This window comes from Penicillium mononematosum (assembly GCF_028829835.1).
Source record: "Penicillium mononematosum strain IBT 11891 chromosome Unknown utg000005l:1.0-9366267.0:1.0-9372171.0, whole genome shotgun sequence".
Taxonomy (NCBI): domain Eukaryota; kingdom Fungi; phylum Ascomycota; class Eurotiomycetes; order Eurotiales; family Aspergillaceae; genus Penicillium; species Penicillium mononematosum.
The window spans coordinates 5867856-5890770 of NW_026643275.1; the positions used below are offsets into that span (position 1 = coordinate 5867856).

General features: G+C 48.6%; 7 protein-coding genes across 7 annotated transcripts; 4 read left to right on the forward strand and 3 right to left on the reverse strand.

Moving 5' to 3' along the window:
* Positions 1 to 1836: 1836 nt before the first annotated feature.
* N7519_010400 (uncharacterized protein) lies at positions 1837 to 4725 on the reverse strand (the record flags this gene model as incomplete). The annotated part of the gene is made up of 1 exon (XM_057297173.1): positions 1837 to 4725. One exon carries the CDS (start codon positions 4723 to 4725, stop codon positions 1837 to 1839), a length of 2889 nt encoding a protein of 962 aa, XP_057145055.1.
* An 875-nt stretch (positions 4726 to 5600) lies between these two features.
* On the reverse strand, positions 5601 to 6552 carry N7519_010401 (dienelactone hydrolase family protein; the record flags this gene model as incomplete). Its single annotated transcript, XM_057297174.1, has 4 exons — positions 5601 to 6208; positions 6277 to 6324; positions 6382 to 6452; positions 6524 to 6552. The coding sequence occupies 4 exons, from the start codon at positions 6550 to 6552 to the stop codon at positions 5601 to 5603; spliced, it is 756 nt and encodes a 251-aa protein (XP_057145056.1).
* A 4080-nt stretch (positions 6553 to 10632) lies between these two features.
* On the forward strand, positions 10633 to 11898 carry N7519_010402 (putative C2H2 finger domain protein; the record flags this gene model as incomplete). Its single annotated transcript, XM_057297175.1, has 2 exons — positions 10633 to 11712; positions 11770 to 11898. 2 exons carry the CDS (start codon positions 10633 to 10635, stop codon positions 11896 to 11898), a joined length of 1209 nt encoding a protein of 402 aa, XP_057145057.1.
* A 991-nt stretch (positions 11899 to 12889) lies between these two features.
* Positions 12890 to 14295, forward strand: N7519_010403 (uncharacterized protein; the record flags this gene model as incomplete). The annotated part of the gene is made up of 3 exons (XM_057297176.1): positions 12890 to 13513; positions 13568 to 13732; positions 13795 to 14295. The coding sequence occupies 3 exons, from the start codon at positions 12890 to 12892 to the stop codon at positions 14293 to 14295; spliced, it is 1290 nt and encodes a 429-aa protein (XP_057145058.1).
* A 235-nt stretch (positions 14296 to 14530) lies between these two features.
* On the reverse strand, positions 14531 to 16351 carry N7519_010404 (uncharacterized protein; the record flags this gene model as incomplete). The annotated part of the gene is made up of 3 exons (XM_057297177.1): positions 14531 to 15207; positions 15255 to 16259; positions 16318 to 16351. 3 exons carry the CDS (start codon positions 16349 to 16351, stop codon positions 14531 to 14533), a joined length of 1716 nt encoding a protein of 571 aa, XP_057145059.1.
* A 2269-nt stretch (positions 16352 to 18620) lies between these two features.
* On the forward strand, positions 18621 to 20066 carry N7519_010405 (uncharacterized protein; the record flags this gene model as incomplete). Its single annotated transcript, XM_057297178.1, has 6 exons — positions 18621 to 18758; positions 18818 to 19044; positions 19108 to 19247; positions 19308 to 19402; positions 19462 to 19575; positions 19629 to 20066. The coding sequence occupies 6 exons, from the start codon at positions 18621 to 18623 to the stop codon at positions 20064 to 20066; spliced, it is 1152 nt and encodes a 383-aa protein (XP_057145060.1).
* Positions 20067 to 21861: 1795 nt separating this feature from the next.
* On the forward strand, positions 21862 to 22857 carry N7519_010406 (NAD(P)-dependent alcohol dehydrogenase; the record flags this gene model as incomplete). Its single annotated transcript, XM_057297179.1, has 1 exon — positions 21862 to 22857. The coding sequence occupies one exon, from the start codon at positions 21862 to 21864 to the stop codon at positions 22855 to 22857; it is 996 nt and encodes a 331-aa protein (XP_057145061.1).
* Between the last annotated feature and the right edge of the window lie 58 nt (positions 22858 to 22915).

A 22915-nucleotide genomic window follows, 5' to 3' on the forward strand; every position in this document is an offset into this window, starting at 1 on the left:
ACCGTACTCTCCCTGTGCTTTCCAGAACATGCACTAGGAGTGTCTAATGTGTAATGTACAATATATTGATGCTGCATCTTCGAAGTTTTTCGAGGGATGCTTCCACCGCCCTTTTGCGAAGGGAAGACTACATACAACATTATGCTGCCCACGCTCTGGCCCCGCAATTCAGCACACATTGGTCGAAGATCGACGAGCACGGGTCTCAAGAAATGCACTTGAGCCGATATTATTGGGTCTCTCATAGAGAATCATTGGAGTTGGGGTGTGTCCGCAACTAAACTATCAGCATATGTATCGTGACGCGGCGAATGTACCTAGGTAAATGCGATAGATCTCGCAGTACAACATAGGTGCGAGGCAACTCCGCAACCATAAAACCAATGTATGTACGAGTGGATGTTGTATGTTGTATACAATATACAACACATTGCGGAAAGGTCCGCAATCGGGCTCGCTTGGACAATTAGGCAAAGCCCCAACGGGCGTCGCGTCGTTGTCGATCGGTCAATTGTTTAACCTGAAACAAGGGACAAGGGTCCAGTAGCCAGATCTCGGTTGTTAATCTTAGCCAAGAATACACTTGGTGGATATATGTTGTAGAAGAATCTTTGCGTTCTTAGATGTCGCTTAAGCAGGTCTATACTAGTTTACCTAGGTACATAGTTAATACTGTGAGATTTTATTGTTCAACATCCAATTCAAGAAATGCCCCTAACTATTCCTTTCTGGGATTAGTGGGAAAACCCCTGCCAAATCCCAACTGCCGAGCTCCGCAGTGGCGTGCAGGTATACCCTATGTTGTATGGGCTAGTTATTAGACGTGCTATGATGACAGTTGTTTAAGGGAATTGGATAGCCGACGGGGAATTTCTTTCACTTTGGTCTCTCGCGTAGCATGCTTTCGGGGTTGGTGACAGGATATTTTAGAATGCCTACTCCGTGAGCCCTACATCCCTGAACCAGGAACTCTACAACAAGGTGACAAGGCTTAATTATTTTCCCAAGAGACTATATATGCACAAGTATGCATAAATATGCAGATGACAAGATGATATGATCTAATATGTATAAGATCCATAGATGAATTTTGCAGATGTGATATGATCAAGGCAATATAGTACAATTAGGTTCGCCTACAACATACGGAGTACACCTTAAATATATAATGGATAGTAACATAACTCCGAACTCCGTACGAAGTACGAAGTACGGAGTATCATATATTGTAAGAGATCGGAGATCTCCCTGTGGGCCAACAATGCAGAGACCTCACTGGTCTCTCAGGTTGGGTCCGGCTGTTTCACCATCTTTGGGGCCCTTGACTCGATTCGGTCATCGGTTCCCTCAAAGGGGAGGGTCACCCTTTTTAACCTGCAACCTGCCTTACGCGTCCTCCCAAGAAAAAACCCATTCCTCTCTCTATTTTGCCCCTATCAAGATTTTGCGGCGTTTTTATTTTTATTTTTATTTATTATTTTTATTTGATTTCAGCTGAAGGAGAAGAGGAAGGTGGTATTCACTGATTGCTATCTGGAGTTCTCCGATGGCGCAGAGGGCGTTTTCCCTCCTTCTCGACAGGCTTGGATTTCTCTCTACGGCATCTCCGCAGAGAAAACCCGTTGAAGCCACCAAAGGCTTTTCCGGTCCCAAAAAGGGGCCAATGTCCGTGAACTTATTACTACATTGTACAACATGATCATAGAGACAATGCCCCGGTTTGCGCGATTATGGCCTCTCGTGTTTCGGACTCTATTGAGCCGGACAGTCCCCGAACTAGGCACCCAGAAGTAGCAGCATCCGCGATCAATTTCTATTCATTTCAAAAATGCCACCTCATTCGCCCACACGCACCACAACCATTGTGTCAATGGCTCTCGCTTGCCTGATTGAACACGCGACACAACATGTCACACGAGTTCCCCCGGACCGACTTATGATCGCATGACATCCAACAGCAGCACACCACGCCCGAGCAAACGTTTCCCTGTCTCGGCTGCCCCGCGCGTCGATGACAATAATCTCCGGGCCTTGAGCTGTCTCCGAGCCTTGCGACGATGTCGATTGCGGCGCCGGGGTAGAGGAAAGGGAGTCCAACGAAACATACTTGTATCGATAAGAGATGTGCAGAGGATGGCCTGGTAGACGTGTGCACTTGGACACGGGTCTCGTAGGCTGTTGGGTTTCACTTTTCACGCGGTCGGATGACTTATGAGACGCGACCCCCAATGGTGGACAGCACTCATGGGCGGAGATGAAGCGCACATTATATTTGAGGGGGAAACAAACTGTAGTCGAAACTCTACCAGTATCTGCGTCTCCGATCGAGAACGACATGGATGCCTCAGCAGGTGTAATGCCGTTCCCGTTGGGAGGCCTGTAATCATCGACCGATAGAGTCAGCCCTTCGATGTGCACCTTGGTTGTCGCACTCGGCTCTGGGTTCTCCATTGGGAGTGTAAAGGCCTCTGCTGTGATATCTCCCATGCCTAGCGGTGTCGATTCCATCGCAAGCCTAGCTCCGTGCTTGATTCGAGGCTTGCTCGAGATCTGCGGAACCTCTTCAACTGGGACTTCGAGCCATCCACATTTAAATATTTCGCGTGTAATCGCATCGCGCGGCATGAGGTCGCTGCTGATCCACCCCATGCATGTCTTAGCTCCCGTTGAACTAGACAAGACACGCCCGACAACGCATGCTTTGCTCCACCAACTCCGTCCGCCATAAACGAATCCTCCATAGAGGTTGGCAATCGAGCCCAGTTGATCCAGTGCATCGGCGTCATTCTCAAGGAGTGTCGCCATGAGAAGGTGGCTGATCCCCTCTCCGGGTATCACGAACCCGGAGAGCCAGGAGCGCGAGATCCAGCCTAAAGTTTTAGACTGTGGATCGCCAGAGCTACAAAGCTTGACGCATCGGCGACAGGGGTTTCGTGTGTACATATCCTCCTTGGCCAGTAACATCTCCTTGGATATTTTCTCCCGTCCCCACCTGTCATCGACGACTAAAACTGGCAGAACCGGATTGTTAGGATCTCCAAGTTTGAGCTCCATGGAAGCTTTCAGTGCAGCCAATTTTGGCCATCCAATATTTTCTGCGAAGACATACAGACCCTCCAGCTGCTGTCGAACATGCGAAGAGCTCAGTTCACAGTCCCAAGCAGACTGTAGATCCGCGACAGGGGGCGAGCTACGCCGAGTGATGGTCTCACGCAGTGAAAAACGATGGCTTTTCTCATGCGACTTGGTGGCTAAGGGTTTTGACGAGCCACCTGGAGATGGGCCTGATTGTGGCGCCGGGCAAGTGATATTGAGACTGTTGAGGAACCGGCGCACAACAACCAGATCCCAGTTCAGCTTCCCTTCTCGCAATTGCTCGAATTGTGCAAGCTCATGTACCGTGATATGACCACCGTGCGGATCATACAACATGCCAACTCGGACGAACGCATCCAAGCGAAGAAGCAATTCAGCAGAGAGGAGCAGCTGGATCAGCAACCACTTTCGCTCCATCCCGGACTTGGTCAAAGTATCCCCCGGCTCTTTCTCGTTACCTGAACTGGGGTCCAGACAGTCTCCATCGCCATGCAACGAAGCCTCCCATAGGACCTGCCCTACCCGAAAGCGCCATTCGGGCAGACTGAAATTAATCCATGCTCCTGGTGTGGCCAGCACGATTGCCAAAGTTTTGATCTGGGATTTGACGCTTTGCGGATGACCCCCTATAATGTCGGTAGGTGGAGGGCGAGGGTGAAGGAATTGTGTGTGTAAGATTTCGTGCAACTCGCGCGAACTTTCAATATCCAAAATTGTTTTCGTCGATCCATCTGTGAGCATTTCATGTCGGAACTTGCGCAGATGCTCTAAACGTTGGACGAGCGATCGAAGATTGATATCTCTTACTCCGATGCGCTTCCAGGCATCAGGGCCTTCACAGATGAGCCTATGTCGATCGTACACGGCACCGCTTTGGCATTGTGAGTACGGTTTGCTATATCCCTCCATTAAATCGAACGCCACGGTTGCCGCCATGGTTGGGACTTGATGTAAATATGGAGGGTTCCTTGGCTTTTCGGGACCAGTGTATCGGATCGCGTCAGCCACCGGTAATTCAAGAAAGTGACGGAAACCGACGGTGCCGGGTTCTTTGCCATTGTTGGACAGCATGTTGGGTACTTCAAAGATGCTAACATCAAACGTTGCCCTGTTGACAGCGCCCGTTCGGCGCCAGTCAAGGACTTGAATCGGAACGCCGCCTTTGACAGTCCAGTCGTCTGGGAGCGGCAAATGAGCGTGAAGTGTGCTCAGAGTAAAGGATGCATGGGGCAATGGCTTGCGATCCCACATGTGTTGGATTACCGGGTTCTGCTCATCCCACGGGAAGATCACCTGGGGATACCATCGACGATGCTTGCCCTTCTCCAGAAAAAAGTGAGGCGCCCCAGACAACATTGCCTTGATATCTTTCGTTGTGAGTCTTGATTCCTCTGATGGGCTGGGGCTGACACCGGGTGAGTTGTCTTTTGGTTTGGCCGCCATGTCTAGTCTATATTCAAGAAAATCATAAATATTTCCAGGTGGCGTTGGCTCACAGCGTTCTGGCGAGTCGCGCATAGGGGAGCCACGGGCATCTTTGCTGTCATCTCGTCGAGCACTACTCCCTCGTCGTGATTTGGGCGTGCTCTCATCGATTGAATTTGGCTTTTCTTTTTCCTTTTTCGCCATGAGCTAGCTGTTCTAACGACAAAACAGACATTCTTACTTGTGTTGCAGTTGGAGAAGGTATGTCCGAACTGCCGCTGTGCGTTCGAAATAAACCTCGGAACCCCTCGTTGTTGGTATGGTCATATTGGCGAGAGTCGGGTATACGGCGATGCGATGATGATCGCTTTAGTGTCTCGGACTCATTGTGAGCGGTAGAAGCTGAGTCTGAGGAACGACGTCGGCCAAATAGGAAAGACATCAGAACCAGTGATGCAATTATTGCATCAAATAAATAAATACAATGTGCTGATAAAACAAATAATAAGGAATGGAAATAAGAAATAAGTAGTATATGCAGAGTGCTGATCTCGGACCCTCGGCTCGTGTCGTGACCCTGGAAGCGGAAGCGCGGCAAGTGGGTGGGAGTGATACCGAGTTTTTCCCGTAAATGCACGGCTGTTGTTGATATGAATCGATCCAAGATCAAATTGTAAAAGTTAAAAGAAAGCAGGAGGTCAAGGAGGCTACCTACATAAGGTAAGGTGATATTCGGAAAGTAATGACGTCTTGCGGACAAAAGTGGCGAGCATCATATATATCATCCGGCATCCATCGTCCTACCTAGGTATATGTCTTTAAAGGATAATACAAACTGAAAACCAACAAGCTTGTTTATGTATCTCTTAATATCTGTTCCCAACAAAGGAGAGACAAAAATGAAGAGCACCCTTCAAAAATAGACCAACTATAGGGCTTATCCTTAAGACATACAATATAAGGACTCAATGTGTACGCACAGGACAGATTACCATTCTCTCATTTAAAACTAGTTCTCATATTACCATCAAACCTCCGCGATAAGACATCCAGCGTCAATTGTGCCCTTTTTGTTTTGTTTACGAGTGCTGGTGGAAGAATTCGAGAACAGTCTTGTATCCGCGCTCGTACTCCTTGCGCACCTCGGGGTTCTCCAGATCCGATCGTGCAGCCATCCAGCCGTGGATCTGAGTTGGGAAAGTCTCGACATACTTAGGAACCTTCAAGTTGGCCTCAAAGTCCTTGACGTCTTTGGGGGTCTCGTCTTTCGAGGCGAGGAACACCATGGGGATATTCACGACCTTTGCATCATTGGGGTCGACCATAGCCGGGTGGCACTGTGCAACCGCCTTGAATAGCTTGTTATCAGCACCGGAGGCGAGGGTAGCGATCTTGCCGCCCCAGCAGTAGCCTAGAATCGACCAGGACTGGAAGTTGCCGCCAGGAGCTAGCTTGTTGCCTTCAGCGACGACATTGGGAATCTTGGACAGGGTTTGTGGTGGGGCAGCCTTGGTCGAGAAGAAGTTGCCCAGCTTTTCCTTGTGCTCCTGGGTGGTGGGGGGATACCACGAGATGTCGGCGGGGCTACCCTCGAAGAAGTCGGGGATGAACACGCGATATTTTTGGTCGGTCGAGGTGGCTAGGATGTCGGCACCCTGGATGGTCTGGTCGAAGAAGCCGAAGATGTCTGCATATTACGAAATTGTATCAGTTAATGGTCGGATTATATCTCTCATGGGGAAGTGAGTGACTGACCATATATGACTAGGATAGCCTTCGTGGCCGACTCTGGGCCGGTGACATCTAGAAGTAATCCCATTAGCTCAATTAATAAGAGTTCGGGCGGTGGTAAGAACCCACAGGTCTTCAGGCCATTGATGGTCTTGTATTCTCCCTTGGCCTGGTAACCCTTGGATACAACAGGGGGGATTCTGTGCACAGTGATGGTCAGCGACTCGTAATTGGGGCATCACAGAATTCAATTGATCTGGGGATCACGAACGAGCAGCAGGCTTTGCTGATTCCAGACATGGTTCTAGGGAAGCAATGGAAGGGAGGTGTGTTAGAGTGGAGTTTGGTTGCAAGCAACGGTCTTTGGAAGGTCAGAAATGGCCGGTATTGCATTGGGCGGGGGGGGGGAGAGATAAGAACATACAAGCTCGACTGAAAGCGAAGTTGAAGAAAGTATAGCCTTGGAGGTAGAAAAGAAAGTCGAAAGGCAAAGAGGAAACATTAAAGTTGTACCCCGCCGTTCGACGTCATCGGAGCCACATTCGGCAATTCAAGGAGATGCAACCCGGTGCAACTAGGAAATCCCAGGCTATTGAGATATTCTTCTATTTTATTGTCGGTTTCGACTATCTCCCAAAGATCCGTCTGGTCTGGTCAGCTTGTAATGCGACCGGGTAATCGATCTATGTGAATATATATGGCCGAGCCAATAGCCGTGGCTTTTGTCATTTATATATCAACACCAACGGACAATCTTGGAAGCAGCACGCACCATTTACAATTAAATCTGGGTTACATGTACTATTTAGGTGATATATTCGAAAAGCTGGGGTACTGATCCTGTGCAGCGAAAGACTCTCCGGACTTGATAATGTTATTTTCCTGCAGTAAACCAAAGAGAAGTATCACAAAACATCATCGGGTCTTGGTGAGACCGCCTTATTGATACACCCAAGGGTTTCACCGCAGAGACTGTCATACCGGACACCTAGCTTTATGAGCTTGACGACCTCGGGAGAGCCCAAGTGTGATAAGGACAGTAAATCCAAATCAATTGAGTTTTCATGATAAATAGATCAACACGACGCGAGAGGAAGTTGATGTCTCTTCTTGATTCTGCACTCAAGGCAATACAATGCAAGCAGATCCACTGGCGGAGTCTTGCCGCAAGGGAGTCAGTCTTGCAGCGACAGATGCTCGTGGGGCTGATGTCGAGAGGCAAAAAAAGCAAGAAATAAATAAGAAAGGGAAAATCAAAAAAATCAAACGCCGAGACAGAAAAAAAGAGGCTCCAGCTTGGCCCCTGATTATACCTTGGAACAGAGAGATCTCCGTGCTCTATTACCTTTGTTGAGTTTGAGACCTACTTAGCTATATATTAGCACATTTATATTATACAGACTATTAATAGTCCACGTAAAGATCGCAGGCAAAGTGTGGGCTCTGAAATCGAGGAGCCGGGAATCACACTTGCAGGAAAACTCATGGCCGCAGATCTCCCGGTTAAGAAAAATTGTCAACCTTCCAAACGCCATTCCCGAGGACGATCGTGAACGCCAACCGTGAGCTTCTCCGAAGCCACGCCGGCAAGAGCCGATGCAGGCGACACTAAGGCGTCCACGATCAGCCAGGTGGATCCTTGCGCGCTGTCACATCTGGATTTGGAGGAGCCGCCTTGCATGAGATGCATGAGAGGAACCACTGATCGGCTGCGAACCGTAGCATAGTGTGGTCCGGGGATTGCACCTGCGAATCGAGAAAAGGCTGTGCCAGGCCGATCGACCGGGAACCAGCATAGGATGGGGCCACAGATTGTTGATGATCAACCGATCGTCGTTGAGATGGACCTTTTCGGGCAGAGCGATGTGCGGCTACAGACGCGGTGGAGTGATGAGCTCTATCAAATTGACGACTTTATTTCGGGAGGCCAAGGTCTAGTGAATAGTCAGTCTACTGCATAGAATGTATATAGAATGTACAATATTGAAATGCTGTGTCATTCACGAGACACAGCTAAAGGGCAGAGGTATGCAGTCCTCAAGAATGTGACTCGGCTATGTTGAACCTCTCGTTTCTAAGACTTGCCCCCCTTCCCCCTTCCCCCCCCCCTCCTTTTTTTTCCAGCTTCTCCCCCCTCTTCTTCTAGTTCCTTACTCCTATTCCTATCCCTATTCTTAATCTACTTATTTATATATATATATATATATATATATATTTGGAGAGCACTGCATGTCTACTCCGTTTAAACGAACTTGCTACCAAATACGGGGGAAATGCAGACCGGATCGTAATATTAAATTCCATGCGCCAGTGGACATGTCTAAGCTGTGCCAAGGAGGTCCAGGGATCCGAGCATCGTATGCATAGATGGAACCTCTACGGAGTACTCGGGGCATATCTTTAAACCATGTTATTATTAGTTTGCGGCAGATCAGCTCTGTCAAGTTTTATATTTATATAGTTATGTACGGGGTACGGAAATACTATGTTCTATGCCCAGGTGGTGACAGACATCGATCGACAGGGCATGTCGTCCCTTCTCTTCCCCCTACATAAGCAATCTGCCACGTCCGTGCAGAAGGCAACGAAAGAGATGCCTCCATTGGATGATTGAATGAGACATCTGGACCGAAGCGAGAAACTTCGCGTGGAGTCGAGACCCATTTGGCATTTCGCCACCCAATGAAGTACCTTAGGAACGAGGGAAACCCGAAGGAGTGGATGCTGGAGGCGATTGGCTTTCGGGGGAGAGAATAACGGGGATCCATGGGAATTGTTGGAGTGTTGAGTTGACCTTTTAAGGTCCGAGCCAAAAGTAAGAAAAAAAATATAAGACAAAATAAAAGACAAAACGAACGGAGCTACCATGGCCGGTGAACTCCGGGGACCAATCAAATCGATCTTTTACTTTGACTATTGGGGGCCGAAAAGAAAGGGAAAAAAAAGGAAAGAGCAGATGACCATACTCCGCAGACCAGAGACATACCTAGACCATAGTCTCTACGAAGTACTTCATACGGACTATATCGTCTACAATATACGGTCTGATATTGTATTCCGTATGTTGTCTATGAAATGGGAATATGCTAAAAAGGACAGATAAAATAATGAAAAAGAAGACTAACTGAATTGGATGATTTCAACGAATGACCAGCCAGACAGCTCGCTTGCCTCTGCCTTTTCGATGGTCTCGTATTCTGGCCATTCCGGTCTTGTCCGTGCGTTGACATCTTGGTCTTCTTATTGGATTATCCTATGATAGTAGGAAAGTATGGATCCATCTTATATTTCTTTTTCCTTCTTTTTCCATTTCCCTTTTTCTCTTTAATAAAATTAAAAGGGAATTTGTCTCAATAGCCGGGTCCATTCCTGCTAGCACAGATTCTCTCCGGAGTGCACTAGCGCCCTTTATTTCACGCGACCAGTATGGACGCAAGGGATTCCCCTCGAGGAAGAAGGGTCTTCTCTAATTTTTATTTTTTTTCCCTTTCGTTTTTGTTGTAGGTAGCTATAACATACCTGGGTAGGGACTCCATACACTTTTGTGTTATTTTGATAGAATTAATGTTAGAAAGTAAGAAATCTTAACCAAACATGGGTTTTATATCCATACCGAAACAAATAAAACATAAACTCAACAATTCGGAACAGCCAACCGGGAGACTATCATGTTTTTAGCTGTCAACCACGTTCTGCTTACACCCCTCTTGTTTTTCGCTCCTTTCGCTCCTTTCGCTCTTTTTTTTTTGAAATCTTTCTATTCGGTTCTTTAATATCTGTTTATTATACCATTCCCAAGGCCTGGCTAGACCCGCGTCGACTCCATTCCCGAAAGAGAAAAAAAGAAAATCAATCTTATTTACCTTTTTTTTTTTTTGTTGCTCGACTTGTCTGTTCGCTGGAACTCCTTAACTCTCTTATTATAACACCTCCCCCGCGCTTGCTGTCGCCTCCTACGCCACGGTCCTTTGCCCACCCCCCCACATCTCTTCTCTTCACTTCTTAGTGTCTCAACTTTCAACTCCCAATTCTCCCCGAGACCATGTACTACACGCGCCTTCGTCGACCGTGACAAACTCACTCTATCCTTTTGCTGGTGCTTTTTCCGCTTCGAGAGTACTCTAGTCCTTCCAGAAATTTCCCTGTTTCTCGGGAGAACCTGAGTCCCTCGACTCTCTTCATATACCGATCGCGAGCCCCAGCGATCGACGATCGCCCCTCCTGGATTCTACCAGCCCTCCCGGGGCCGTACCTGGCGATCGAGATTGGGCGTTGAGCGGATCATCTTTCGGCCAGCTCACTAACATCAACGACCCCGAGTTCTACGTGGGAGTGAGGGATCCATCCGCAAATCTGGCGACCCTAGCATTGCCATCGGGAATGGGCCCAGCGTTAGACGCGCTGTCCGCCCCGCCGTTGAACATTCGTCGTCCAGCGGCCCCGACGTTACCCAGCTTTGAGCTCCCACCACCACCGTTCACGTTGGGTGCTGCACCCGCACCTGCAGCACCCAAGTACGGAAATCCCACCCATCCCCCAGTCTCCCACGCGCCAGTGAACGTGAGCGTGGGGAACCTGCTAACGCCACCCGCCACGATCCAGACAGGGGAGCAAGCCACACCCCAGCCATTGGCTCCATCAACAGGCGCGTCCTCCGAGCTGGCACCGGCATATTGGTCAGGGGCCAATCCATACGGACAGTCCTGGGCATCCGGGGTCAACCCATACCCAGCCCGAAATTCCTTCTCACCATCATCCGGCATGCAGCGCTCATCGGTAATACCACCGCCGACGACGGATGGGTTGCCGCATCCATATGAAGCCCCGACATTGTCTTACCAACCTTTACCCGCCCCGTCAACCATGCCTCCCTCCGCTTCACAACCTGCCATGGCCATGTATCCTGGAGGACCCGCTACATCCCCCGCCCCCCTGCCATCCAACGATCCATATGCCCCCAAACATCAGCATATGTATGCCACTTCTCCTCCCTTGCACAGTCCCCACCAGGCCGGCTTCTCTCCCATGTATGGTGCCGGCGGGCTTGGCATCCACCCTCCAGGGCGAATGCCTGCTCACAGTCCGTCAGCCGGACAGCCACCGTTGGGATATCCCCGCCAGCCGTGGCCCTCGTACTCTCTCCCGGCAATGAACGGTCCGGTCATGACCAATGTGCACAGCCCCGGTGGGCCCATGTCGATGATGGGTGGAATGCAACCCGGGCTTCTACCGGGATTCAACAGTGGACATGTCGCCAGTTCTCAACATCTATATGGGGGCCATCAACCCCCGCATGGCATGCCCGCCCCTGCGGCCGACCGACCTTTCAAATGCGACCAGTGTCCCCAGAGTTTCAACCGCAATCACGACCTCAAGCGCCATAAACGTATCCATTTGGCCGTTAAGCCTTTCCCTTGCTCGCACTGTGACAAGAGCTTCTCACGCAAGGATGCTCTCAAGGTATGTTATCTGCGGTTCTCGTGTAACAATTGCCGCATTACTGACTTTCGACAATAGCGACATATCCTTGTGAAGGGCTGCGGGAAGGATGGCGACTCGGACGCGAACAGCAACCAAACTGGGGCCGATATCAAGGGGGAAGGGCGGAGCGAAGACGGCAGCCCCCTTCTCAATGGACGCGTTTGAACGTGTTCCGGTCTTCCCGCCTGTGACACTTTCGTCCTTGCTGCGACGTAACTTCCCAACGTTCACCCTCATATTTATGGGCGAACTTTGGAGACATGTATGTATCTACTGAGGCATTGGGAGTCGGGGGGTTCTTACCGGATTTTACTATTGATTTACGTTATTTTTTGAGCTTCGGCGAAGGGTTTGTGATTTGGGCATCATGGGAAGGTCTGATCTCTGCTTTTTATCTCTTTTTTCTATCCGGATCTATGTTTACTATATGTGCTTATCGGACTCATGTGTGACGTGTGTATCTATCCTGTTTCTCTGTGATTTACAAGCGATTAAGCGAACTGTTAATGGGATGGGCAACCCCGGTATATAAACACCCCTGCATCAATTATGATACATATGGAAGATATCCCGAGGAACTCCAACCGAAGTACATTAATCGTCTTAATTTGTGTAATTGAACAGCTTCCAAGCCATGCTTTTAACTCAAATATTATCGGCTACTCATCTGCTCATTGGCGCTTGAAATGGGAGTCCGTGAGACCTGTGGCTGTCTCATTCTAATTTAACAACAGGTGTGAATCTAGGTATCTGCATATACTGAAATGGATGATATGGTCTCCTATTTTATGTTTTTGGGGAACAAGGATATAGATCCCCATTGTAGTCTGAAATAGGTATCATTGTGTTGGCCCACCACAAAACCAAGGAACGATTCTCCGTACAAGTAAAGGATCGCCATCTCTCTTTGAGCTTGGAAATTATACTTCGAGTCAATCTCCGTAGGGTCCCGCAATATTCCCCCCTTTTGCTATATATCTCTTGAGTGGCCGAAGCATGGGGCCAGCTCGGCTGCATCCTGGCACCTTACACAAGTCCAATATATCCCACGTCGTTCCTCCCTACTTTTCCTGTTCCCCTCACCGCTGACCCAATTGATAGTGGATAGACCACATTCTTTCTTCGTCGAGATCTATCATTGAGTAGCATTCTCTATATGTATTCGACCGTGCTTCCACTACTCTTGCTATGTGCTCCATTAGCACAACAGACCCGAGCATTACCTAGCCAACATAAGGCCAGCGAGAAAGCCTTGCCATATCTCCTCCGTGCTGGCAGAGACTATCGCAGTGGGAGCTACCAGATCCCTAGCGCTGTCCAAAATGGAACTAGCAAGGCTCGGTTTGACATCCCAACACCAGAAACCACTCTTGACATAGAAACCCTCTTCAGGTTGGATGCACCTCAGATAGATTCTATCAATGACTCCGTGTACGACTGGTGGTATTTCGATGCCGTCTCGGAGACCAACCCCGATGATTCCCTAGTCGTCACATTCTTCTCCTCATCCGCGGAAGCATTTCCATTCCTCGACGCGAATGAGACCTCCGTGCTCAACGTTTGGTTATGGGCTTCGTTCGCCAATGGAACTGTCTTTGCCGATTCTGTCCCGGCGACTGAGGCGACCGTGACTGGCGCAGATGCCGCTGGCACTAATAGCTCTGGCGAGTGGTCCTCCACAGGCTTTAGCTGGGCTGCTCTCACAGAGAATCTATCGCAGTATGAGATTATCATCTCGTCCGAGAAGCTTCAGGTCGAAGGGCGACTCACCTTGACTTCGGTAAGCAGTGATTCAAATCCCAAGAACAGACAGATTGCTAACATCGCCCAACAGCGAGTACCGCATCATCTGCCCTGTGGAGTTCAAGCGGAACGGACGACACTTGAGATTGCGCCTCATATCGGATGGGTTAATCTCATACCCGATGCCGTGGGTGAGGTCGACATGAAGATCCATGGGTCGACGCTGAAGTTCCGAGGGCCTGGTTACCATGACAAAGTAAGCGACTTGACCGCCTGCTGGGCATGAACCTTGAGAAACATCAGCTGACCAAGTCATAGAATTGGTCTGATCAGCCTTTTACGGACTCTGTCCAAAGCTGGTACTGGGGCCACGGCCGTCTAGGTCCATACTCGATTGTCTGGTTCAGTTACCTCGCCATTGATGACCCAACCAACGCCACATATGTGAGCAGCTACGTTGCCAAAGATGGCGAGCTGCTCATATCGGCCTGTGACCCCTCTATTCTCACCGTGAGGCCGGTCGGTAGTCCGGGGACTACTGGTGGGCGATATCCGCCACGCATGGGTGATATACCGGATGGATTCCGATTGGAATATGATTTGGGAGAAGCTAGTGGTCAGTTGAAAGTGAATGTCTCCGTGAGAACTTTGGTCGCTGGGAATGGAAACGATTATATGCGATGGACAGGAGACATAGTTGGGGAGGTAATCGAGTCTGAGAGCCAGCGAACAGAAGAGGCCGGTGGTGGTGGCCCAGGAAGAGAAAATTCACCTCTTGTTGGTGTTGCGGTTTTGGAGCAATTCGTTATGGTGGAATAGATGATGTCGAAGGCGAGCATTATCAAAGAAAGTCATAATATGTTCATATAATATACTCACTTATAGTATATAGGAAAACACCATTCTAGTGGCTTGAATAATTGCCAGCTCATGAAAGAAAGAAATGGGAGTATCACGAAGATACTCGAGCGACGCGAAAAGGGAAACGGGAAGACAACACAATACACACCAAACAGGATGAGATAAAAGAAAACGAATGACAGTACTCAAAACATTACTGGGTAGTTTGCTTAGATTTCCACTCTTCGACCAGACCCCGGTAATCCTCAACACCATATGGCTGGAAGCATCGGGCCAGCAAGCCGTTCTTACGCTGTGGTGACAGACCTAGTTCTCCCAGCATCAAATCAACATATGGGATCGCGTCAAACACGAAGTCGGGGTTTCGCCGCCCGAATCCTCCAGGGTAGCGATATTTGCCAAATTCAGTAAACAGAGCTGTCTCCCAGGCAAGGTCGATTTCTGAAACGTCTTCTGTCTTGAAGTCACACGCACCACGTACAGCGAGTGGGCATCTTTCGCGTGTAGCTGGGGTCAAATCGCCTTTGAAATAAGCTGAGATCCACAGTGCCTGGGTCTGAGCAATTAGGGTTGTGTTGATGGTCATGGTGATACCCATGAATGCCAGCGAGCGTTCCTTCACCAGCGAAAGTGGGACCATAAACTTCGCCATCCGGAAGGGGTGTGGCACAGCCGCTTCGGACTGCGCGTTTAACGGGGTGTAGTTGGGGTTCGGTTTTGGTTGATCACGCAGACGGGGGAACCGACGCAAAATCTCTTCATCCGCCGCTTTCACCAGGTTGTCGTTCAGTGGATCCGCACTCCAAGGGAATCCCAAGTCGCGGTCAATTCCTTCCGGCAGGAACTTGAGGTTTGGAGTGCAGCGCCAGCCTGTCGAGCAAATTAGCGCCGAAGATCGCAGCGCATCACCCGATGACAGATGAACAGTGTGGTCGAGAGACGGTCAAGATCAGCGACGTGTACCTTGATGGTGCCATCCTTGATCAGATCAAAGAAATTGGTCGGATAGTTCAGAATGCTGAGAGAGGAAGCGATCCAGAATGGGCCCACCCAAGGCTTCAGCTTCTTCATCTCCGGGTGCTTGTCGTAGCCGTTCAACTGCACGACATCATCGGCCAGAATAGCCCAGAACGCGTCCACGATCTTACGACCCAGCCAAGTACCATGCAGGAAACTGCGAACACCAGTATACCCGTCGGCTTCTCCCCAGATACATGGACTGAACCAGGTCAGCAGGCGCGTAGTGACCAGCTTTTCCAGCCATTTTTTCAAGGGCGTGACGTAAGGAGGCGCCATCCAAATAGGTCCATGACCGGACTCGCGAATGATCCAGTCTACTTTCATACCTGCCGTTGCGCAGGCATAAGCCGCATCCCAGGCCGACTTGGTCCCGCCAAAAACGGTTGCGCGCTCTCCGGGTTGCAGTACTGCATCTTGATACTGCAGCAGATCGCGGCAGTGGAAAAGCGGCGCACTGAAAGACTCCTGGCCTTGGAATGTAGGCAAGTATGCCTGTGATGTGATGCCGGTGGCCACGATCATCTTCTTGGTATTGATTGTTGTCGTATCCGCTCCGTGCAACACGCTCAACTGCCATGTTCCGTCCGAATTGTGTCGCGCGCTTTCCACATGGTGTTCCAGTCGAATGCAATCGGCAAAGTTGAAGTGTTGTACATATGCTTCCATGTATTTTTGAATTACATGACCTGGAATGTGTTGTCCAGGCTTGATTCCAAAAGTCGCCTCGTCCATTGGGAAGTCGCTATACTCATAGGTGCCCAGCATATTGTTCGACTTGAGGCCTTTGTACAAACGGTGTTTAGCCCATACTCCGCCAATAGAGCTAGCAGCTTCCAGCAAGAGCACATTATGGCCGGGATTAACCTCGCGGTATGTCTTGACGGCGGAGAGCCCGCTCCAACCTATTGGTAGGTAATGCTTGTTAGCGAAATAGCTTGCGACGGTGAAATCTCAACTTACCTGCGCCTACCACCACAAGATCCACGGATTCCATTTTCAAAGAGTCCCTTGCTTTCGTCTTCTTCTTTTCCTTGGGAGGGGTAGAAAATAACCGATTGCGCGACTAGGGACTAATGCACGAATTTATGTACAAGCAAACAAACACAAGCGACACCAGATTACTGGAACCGAAGGAATGATAACTAAAAGTCTTAGCGCAAAGCACTTGTTTCTTTTTGGGCTTTTAATTTCAGCCCTTGCTGTCGCAAGCCGGGAGGATGGAATGGTGGGACTATTAAATTAGCACACCTAGGGAAAACCTTGTACTTTGACAGTTCTTCCCGTACTAGTAAACTTTAGCATCTGTATTTTTATAGAAAAGAACCCGAGACATTTAAATAGACCAGAGACAGTAAGGTGGTGATTCTATAATGGTATTATGGCTCACCAACTACCCGACCTTGATCCTAGACCCCTTGACCCATCTTGGTAACAGACTACTACTTGGCACTTATTTTGTACTCCGTACGGAGTACCTACAACATAGACTCTTTCGGTGTTACCAGGGGCTCTTCTGGAGAATTCGAATCAGCACTGAATATTTTAGCTTTGTCCCGTTGTTTGACCATTTTAGCCTTGTTATCAAAGCGTGGCCAGACCGTGGGGATCGACAGTTCTTCTATGGAGTACTCCATAATTCTTTAGGTACAACATAAGTCAGGTCATCTTAGCGTCTATGTTGTATAAGGGTTCCGAGATGACAGAAAAGCCAGAAATACCCCACTGTTATTTTAGACAGATTTTACTGTGGGAACAGCGTGTCATTTGGATTTGTCAATTTTTTTTTAAAAAAAGAAAAAAGAGAAAAAACAAAAGTCGGGACTAACAATATGCAGGTTGCCATTCCTCGGTTGGTATCTCAATCCGACTATTGTCGTCCAATTAAATAGATTGATCTCATGCAAAATTATTGTGGGAATCCAACATTGTACGGAGTACAAAACTCACATTTGCCGCGGCATGAATCCTATGGGAAAAAATGAACCGTTAGTCGTATAAAATGACCCGCTTTTGGATCCACCAAAGTCGTTGGCAACGGGAATTTCCCGCTGTCGTTGACGTGAAACAGCCCTTTTGAGGGGATGTTGTATGCACGAGGTTAAAGTTAAAGAAGTAGGAGCTGTCAACCAGACCAGACACCATAGTCGAATTCAGTACTTATGATATCCCCTAGGAAAGACGGCCTTGATCAATTAATAATAATACTAGTAGGAGAGCCCCTGGCCGCGAATTTTCTGTTACCTACATACATATCGGAGTAATTTCCGGTTTGATCAACAATCAAACCAAAAAGAGAATGTGGATCAGAGAAATCGATACATACATACTCCATACCTGCCTCTGCGACAACATTGTATGACCTGTCCCGAATGACGTATAATTGGCCAAAGTACGCAAGCTTCATGCAACTGCGCTACTCCGCTACTCCGTATGTTGGTCTGTGAGTCCGTTTGCACCCCATATCACAGGGAACCCTAAAGAGATATCCCCGACATTGCGGTTCATTGCTGCTTCTCAAGATTGGCCCAATTGATATTGTGCCTGAGTGTTGTATGTTGTACCTTTGTGTAACCGGGGAAAGAAAAGACTTCTCAGGTTAAACAATGTGAGTTCTATCAAGGTACTTTGTACTTTGATCGAAAAGTCGCCTTTTACTCCGATCGTTCCCACAATGGGAAATGTCATGTCAACTCAGGGGAGGTGTGGACCTTTTGACTGCCCGTTTACACTTCCGGGAACCAGTAAGCTGGGAGTGGAACAAACGGCGCTCTCGACCTTAAAACTCCTCCCCGGCAAGTTGAAGGACCCATAACCCGCTTTCCAGCACCCAAAGATAGCCCGTCGCTATCCAATGAGAGATGTGGATGCTGCCACTCTAGCATGAAGAATCCGGACCTGTCAGAAATTCTCTATCGTGCGAGCATCTCCATAATAGCCATCGCTTGCAGTTTAGTTTAATGGCCGCCACCATAAGTATGGAGGCCCGCCATCGGACATTTCAGATCGATCTTGTCCTTGCTTTTTCCTTTTCTCTGTTGGTATTGATAAGTCGACTGAGGTGCGGGCTTGGTTCTTTATCCGGGCTGATTCCAATAGCAACGAGCAAGAGGGTAATCATTGAGATACTGTCTTCTGCCACTCGTCTCCCCCTCAGCGCAATTGACTTCCTCTTCCTTTATCTGAATGTACACCCTGGGTTGAATGGTATTTCCCTTTCATTTTGATGGCTTATCGTACAAAGATATCACCACAACTCGGCAACTATGGATGGGTTTAATACAGAAGCGTTCACTCTTCTGGGAGTAGCCATTGCCGTCATTGGCCTACGAACGACCGCAAGATGGATTATGGTTGGCCCAAAAGGGTTCCAAGCTGATGATTATCTAATGCTGGTGGCGTGTGTGAGTAGGACTGGAGCCTGTGGTCTCTTTGCTTTCGTGCTAATCGATATGGTGTGTAGGTGGTGTATGGACTAGAAACCGGTGCTGCGTACATGGTCGGTGCATGGTTCATGGGCCTTGCCAATAACGCGATGACGGATGAACAGCGAAAGAACCTGTCGCCTGATTCGGAAGAATATCGTCTGCGTGTGGGTGGCTCCAAGGTCCAGGTGGCCGGCTGGTCATTATACACACTGTTATTATGGTTGCTGAAAACATGCATGGCCATTTTCTACTCTCGATTGACGTGAGATCTCATATCGTACCTACTATTGGGTCCATTGTTACTAACGTATATCCTACTATCTAGTGCAGGCTTGGTGAATATGCGAGTCCGAATCCATGTCGCCTACGTTCTGATTGCCATAACTTATATCGCTACGATCTGTTCGATCCTCTTTGGATGTCATCCAATGGAGAAAAATTGGCAAATACATCCAAACCCCGGGAGTATGTCATATCCTATCAACAGCTTGTCACCTTGAGACCGTGCATCTGACTATTTACAAGATTACTGTCAGCCCGCTGTGTCCAAGATTGATATCTACGTGACCGTGGTACTTAACGTCGCGACCGACCTCTATCTCATTAGTATTCCAGCACCGGTAAGCCTCTCTCCAAACATTTGTGTGTAATTTCGCTAACCGTACACCTACCTGTCAAGATGCTTGTCAAAGCCCGACTAAAATGGCGGGAAAAGCTCGAGCTCCTGATTCTGTTCAGTGGTGGCCTGTTTGTTATGATGGCCGGTATTTTACGCTGTGTGCTCATCTTAACAGTAAGTTGTATTGAGAGATATTGCCTGGATAACAAAAACTAATAGTTCATTAGGCTGGCGCAAATGGGGCTCAACAAGCTGGCAGCTGGGCCTGCCGCGAGACCTTCGTCGCCGTCATCATCGGTAATGTTCCCATGATATACCCGTTGGTAAGACGCTTCACAAGGCGTGCTGGTCTATACATTTCATCAAGAGGTGGCTCACAGAGCTATCCTGGCTACCCTGCCTACCCTCTATCAGATGCAGATGCCGACACCGGGGGCGGCGGCGGGTATGCCAAACGCAAGAAGTTCCGCCACCCGCTATCGATTCCAGACACTCAATGGAATACAATCAGCGACGAGCAAATGATCTTACCTACCTCACGACAGCAACCGCCCACGTGCACCGCTGGCGACGGCGACTGGGACTCCCGCAGCCAGGGTAGCCAAGGGGGAATAAAGGTTGTTCATGAAACGATTATTCAGAGCACCGAGAAGTCTCACCTGTAGTACGAAGATTTTCAATATGAAAAAACTCGCATACACTTTTCACTTCCCTCATTTTTGTTGACCCTATTTGAGCGCTGGCATGTCTTATCATTTTAATTTATTTCTCTTGTACATATTTTTATACCCACTGTCGGCTCGGCTTTGTTCTTTTTTGTTTTATTATGAATCTAAGATCCATCACGGAGGGCTACATCCTGTTTCATCCAATAAATGCGTAATTCGGCACTCTAATACCCGAACCTGTTTCCAGCTCAACAGGTTGCGAGATAGTGTGATTTGAATACATTTTAATCCATGAACATCGTTACACAAAATTTAGTTTCAACTGAGCGGATGCAAATTTCCATTGACTTGCTGTAGCAAATTTGTCAAGTCTCGCATCAAGGGGCGGGAATTCGGAACCGATTGAAGTAAGTATGCAAGGAGGATTTACTGAGGGTGAAGCAAAAGGGAGAAACAACCATGGATGTTGACTACCCGGGAAGAAGGAAACTCCGGAGTAGGTCTATAGCGAATTAATAGGAGGCCTTGGCAGCCAGGTGGTCATGCAAGTGATGCGATAGGCTGCCATATACACATACTATGCAGGTGGATGGGTACATACATATGTAGACTAGGCGGTCCTCTAATTGTACTTTCTTCACTGCAAGTCTTAAATGTTTCAAGGGTATGGAGTACTTGTGTTTTGTTTGTCTCTCTTGTCTCTCTTCTCCTTCATTCCCTATCTCCTTCCATAACGGGATGTAGTCTATCTCCGACCTGCAATTTTAACCTCCGGAAATTCGGTCTCACCACGTACATAGTGTCACCTGCAAAGGGGCTAGTGGAACGATGTGAGCCGAATTCAATACGCCGGAAATGCAAGTGTGCAACTGAACCTGCATTGAGAGATTCTAAGGTCCCTGTCATGCATAGTACAATAGGGAACACTACAATGATCAAAAGCAAGCGACATAAGAGATAAATACTTCATTTCGTAGGTTGCTACTATGTGGTTTTGCAAGGACTTGCATGTCATCACATCGCACATTTGCCGCAGAAGATACAAGGATTAAGCTTTATTCGAAGAGCGCGTACCCTCCCTTAAATCCGACCGGAGACATACTTTCCGCCGAGGCGAGTATTGATATCGGAATCACCGATCTTTGTTGAAGAGAGAGTTAGAAAGACTTAAAAAGATCTCCCGCATCCGGAGATCAGCTTACATACAACGTGAGATGAATGATCGCCCAGATCTAGCCAAAATGGGTATAGCATAGATAGGTTGCATAAATAAGCCGCACCTCATGCACACTACGCGAAGTAATTATCACCAAGCAGACAGTAGTTGCTACTCCGGAAGCTAGTAGAAGAAGGAATATGCCGTGGACCATCCATGAGCTGCGCTGCCACGTGACGATAGACCGGCACTTGAGCGTATGATGTCATCAACTCTCGGCTCCAGGGCTCTGCCAAAAGGTTCGAAATCTTCTGTTGATAAGCTCCTGGCAAGGCCATGTGGCAATCAGTTCCGAAAATATAAGATCTTTGCTTCAACAACTCTTCGCATCGAGCGTTTAGCTCAATTTTTGGAATTCTAGGAAAAGGCCGAGGTTTGGCCTGCCTATCTCATCAAACAGGATGGATTGTGGACATGTGGATCTCCCACGGTTGTAGCTGCCCAGTGGGAAAACATGGGTAGTGACGTACTAGAGGGGAGTAGCCTATAAATCTGACCGTGTTAGCATCTGAATCCTTCTCAATACATTCCAAATTTCACAAGCCCAAACCGTATTGTGCATCAATATTTCCCACAATGACTATCAAATTCACCGTATACAAAGGCTCCAAGGATGGAATCAAACAGGCGGAGACTGAGAGGGAGGACCTCAAACGGGACGACGTCCTAGTACGAATCACGCATTCGGGAGTGTGCGGCACGGACATCCACTACAAGTCAGCTGAGATGGCCCTTGGTCATGAGGGAACGGGCGTGGTAGAAGCAACTGGTCCAGACGTGAAGATTATGAAGAAAGGCGATCGTGTGGGTTGGGGCTATGAGCATGACTGCTGTGGCTTTTGCAAGCAATGCCTCACGGGCTGGGAGACATTGTGCAGTGAGCGAAAAATGTACGGCTTGAACAATCTCGATCAGGGATCTTTCGGCACCCATGCCGTGTGGCGCGAAGCCTTTTTGTTCAAAATCCCGGACAACATGACCAACGAGGATGCGGGACCATTGATGTGTGGCGGATCGACTGTTTTCAACGCCCTCCATGTTGCGGAGGTCCGTCCGACCTCTCGTGTTGGTATCGTCGGAGTAGGAGGTCTGGGACATCTGGCTATTCAGTTCGCCGCAAAGATGGGATGTCAGGTCGTGGTCTTCTCCGGCACAGACAGCAAGAAGGAGGAGGCGATGAAGCTCGGAGCCGGCGAGTTCTATGCGACCAAGGGTGCGAAGGAGTTGAAGATCAAAGCTCCCATCGACAATCTCATTGTGACGACCAGCAGTCAGCCAGACTGGTCAATCTACCTGAGTATCATGGCTCCCAGTGGCGTCATTTCGCCTCTGTCTGTCGATTCGAACGATCTCAAGATCCCATATATGCCGCTGCTCGCGAATGGTCTTCGCATTCAAGGAGGAATCGTGGGTTCGAGACAGGTCCACAAGGATATGCTTGAATTTGCCTCATACCACAGCATCAAGCCTGTCAAGATGACTTTCCCGTTGACGTTGGATGGCATCAAACAAAGCTTGACGACCCTGGAAGAAGGAAAAATGCGTTACCGTGGCGTTTTGGTGGCATCCTAGAGCATCTATATGTGGACAAAAGAGGCGCATTGGGTGTTACTGATCCAAGCGAGAAATT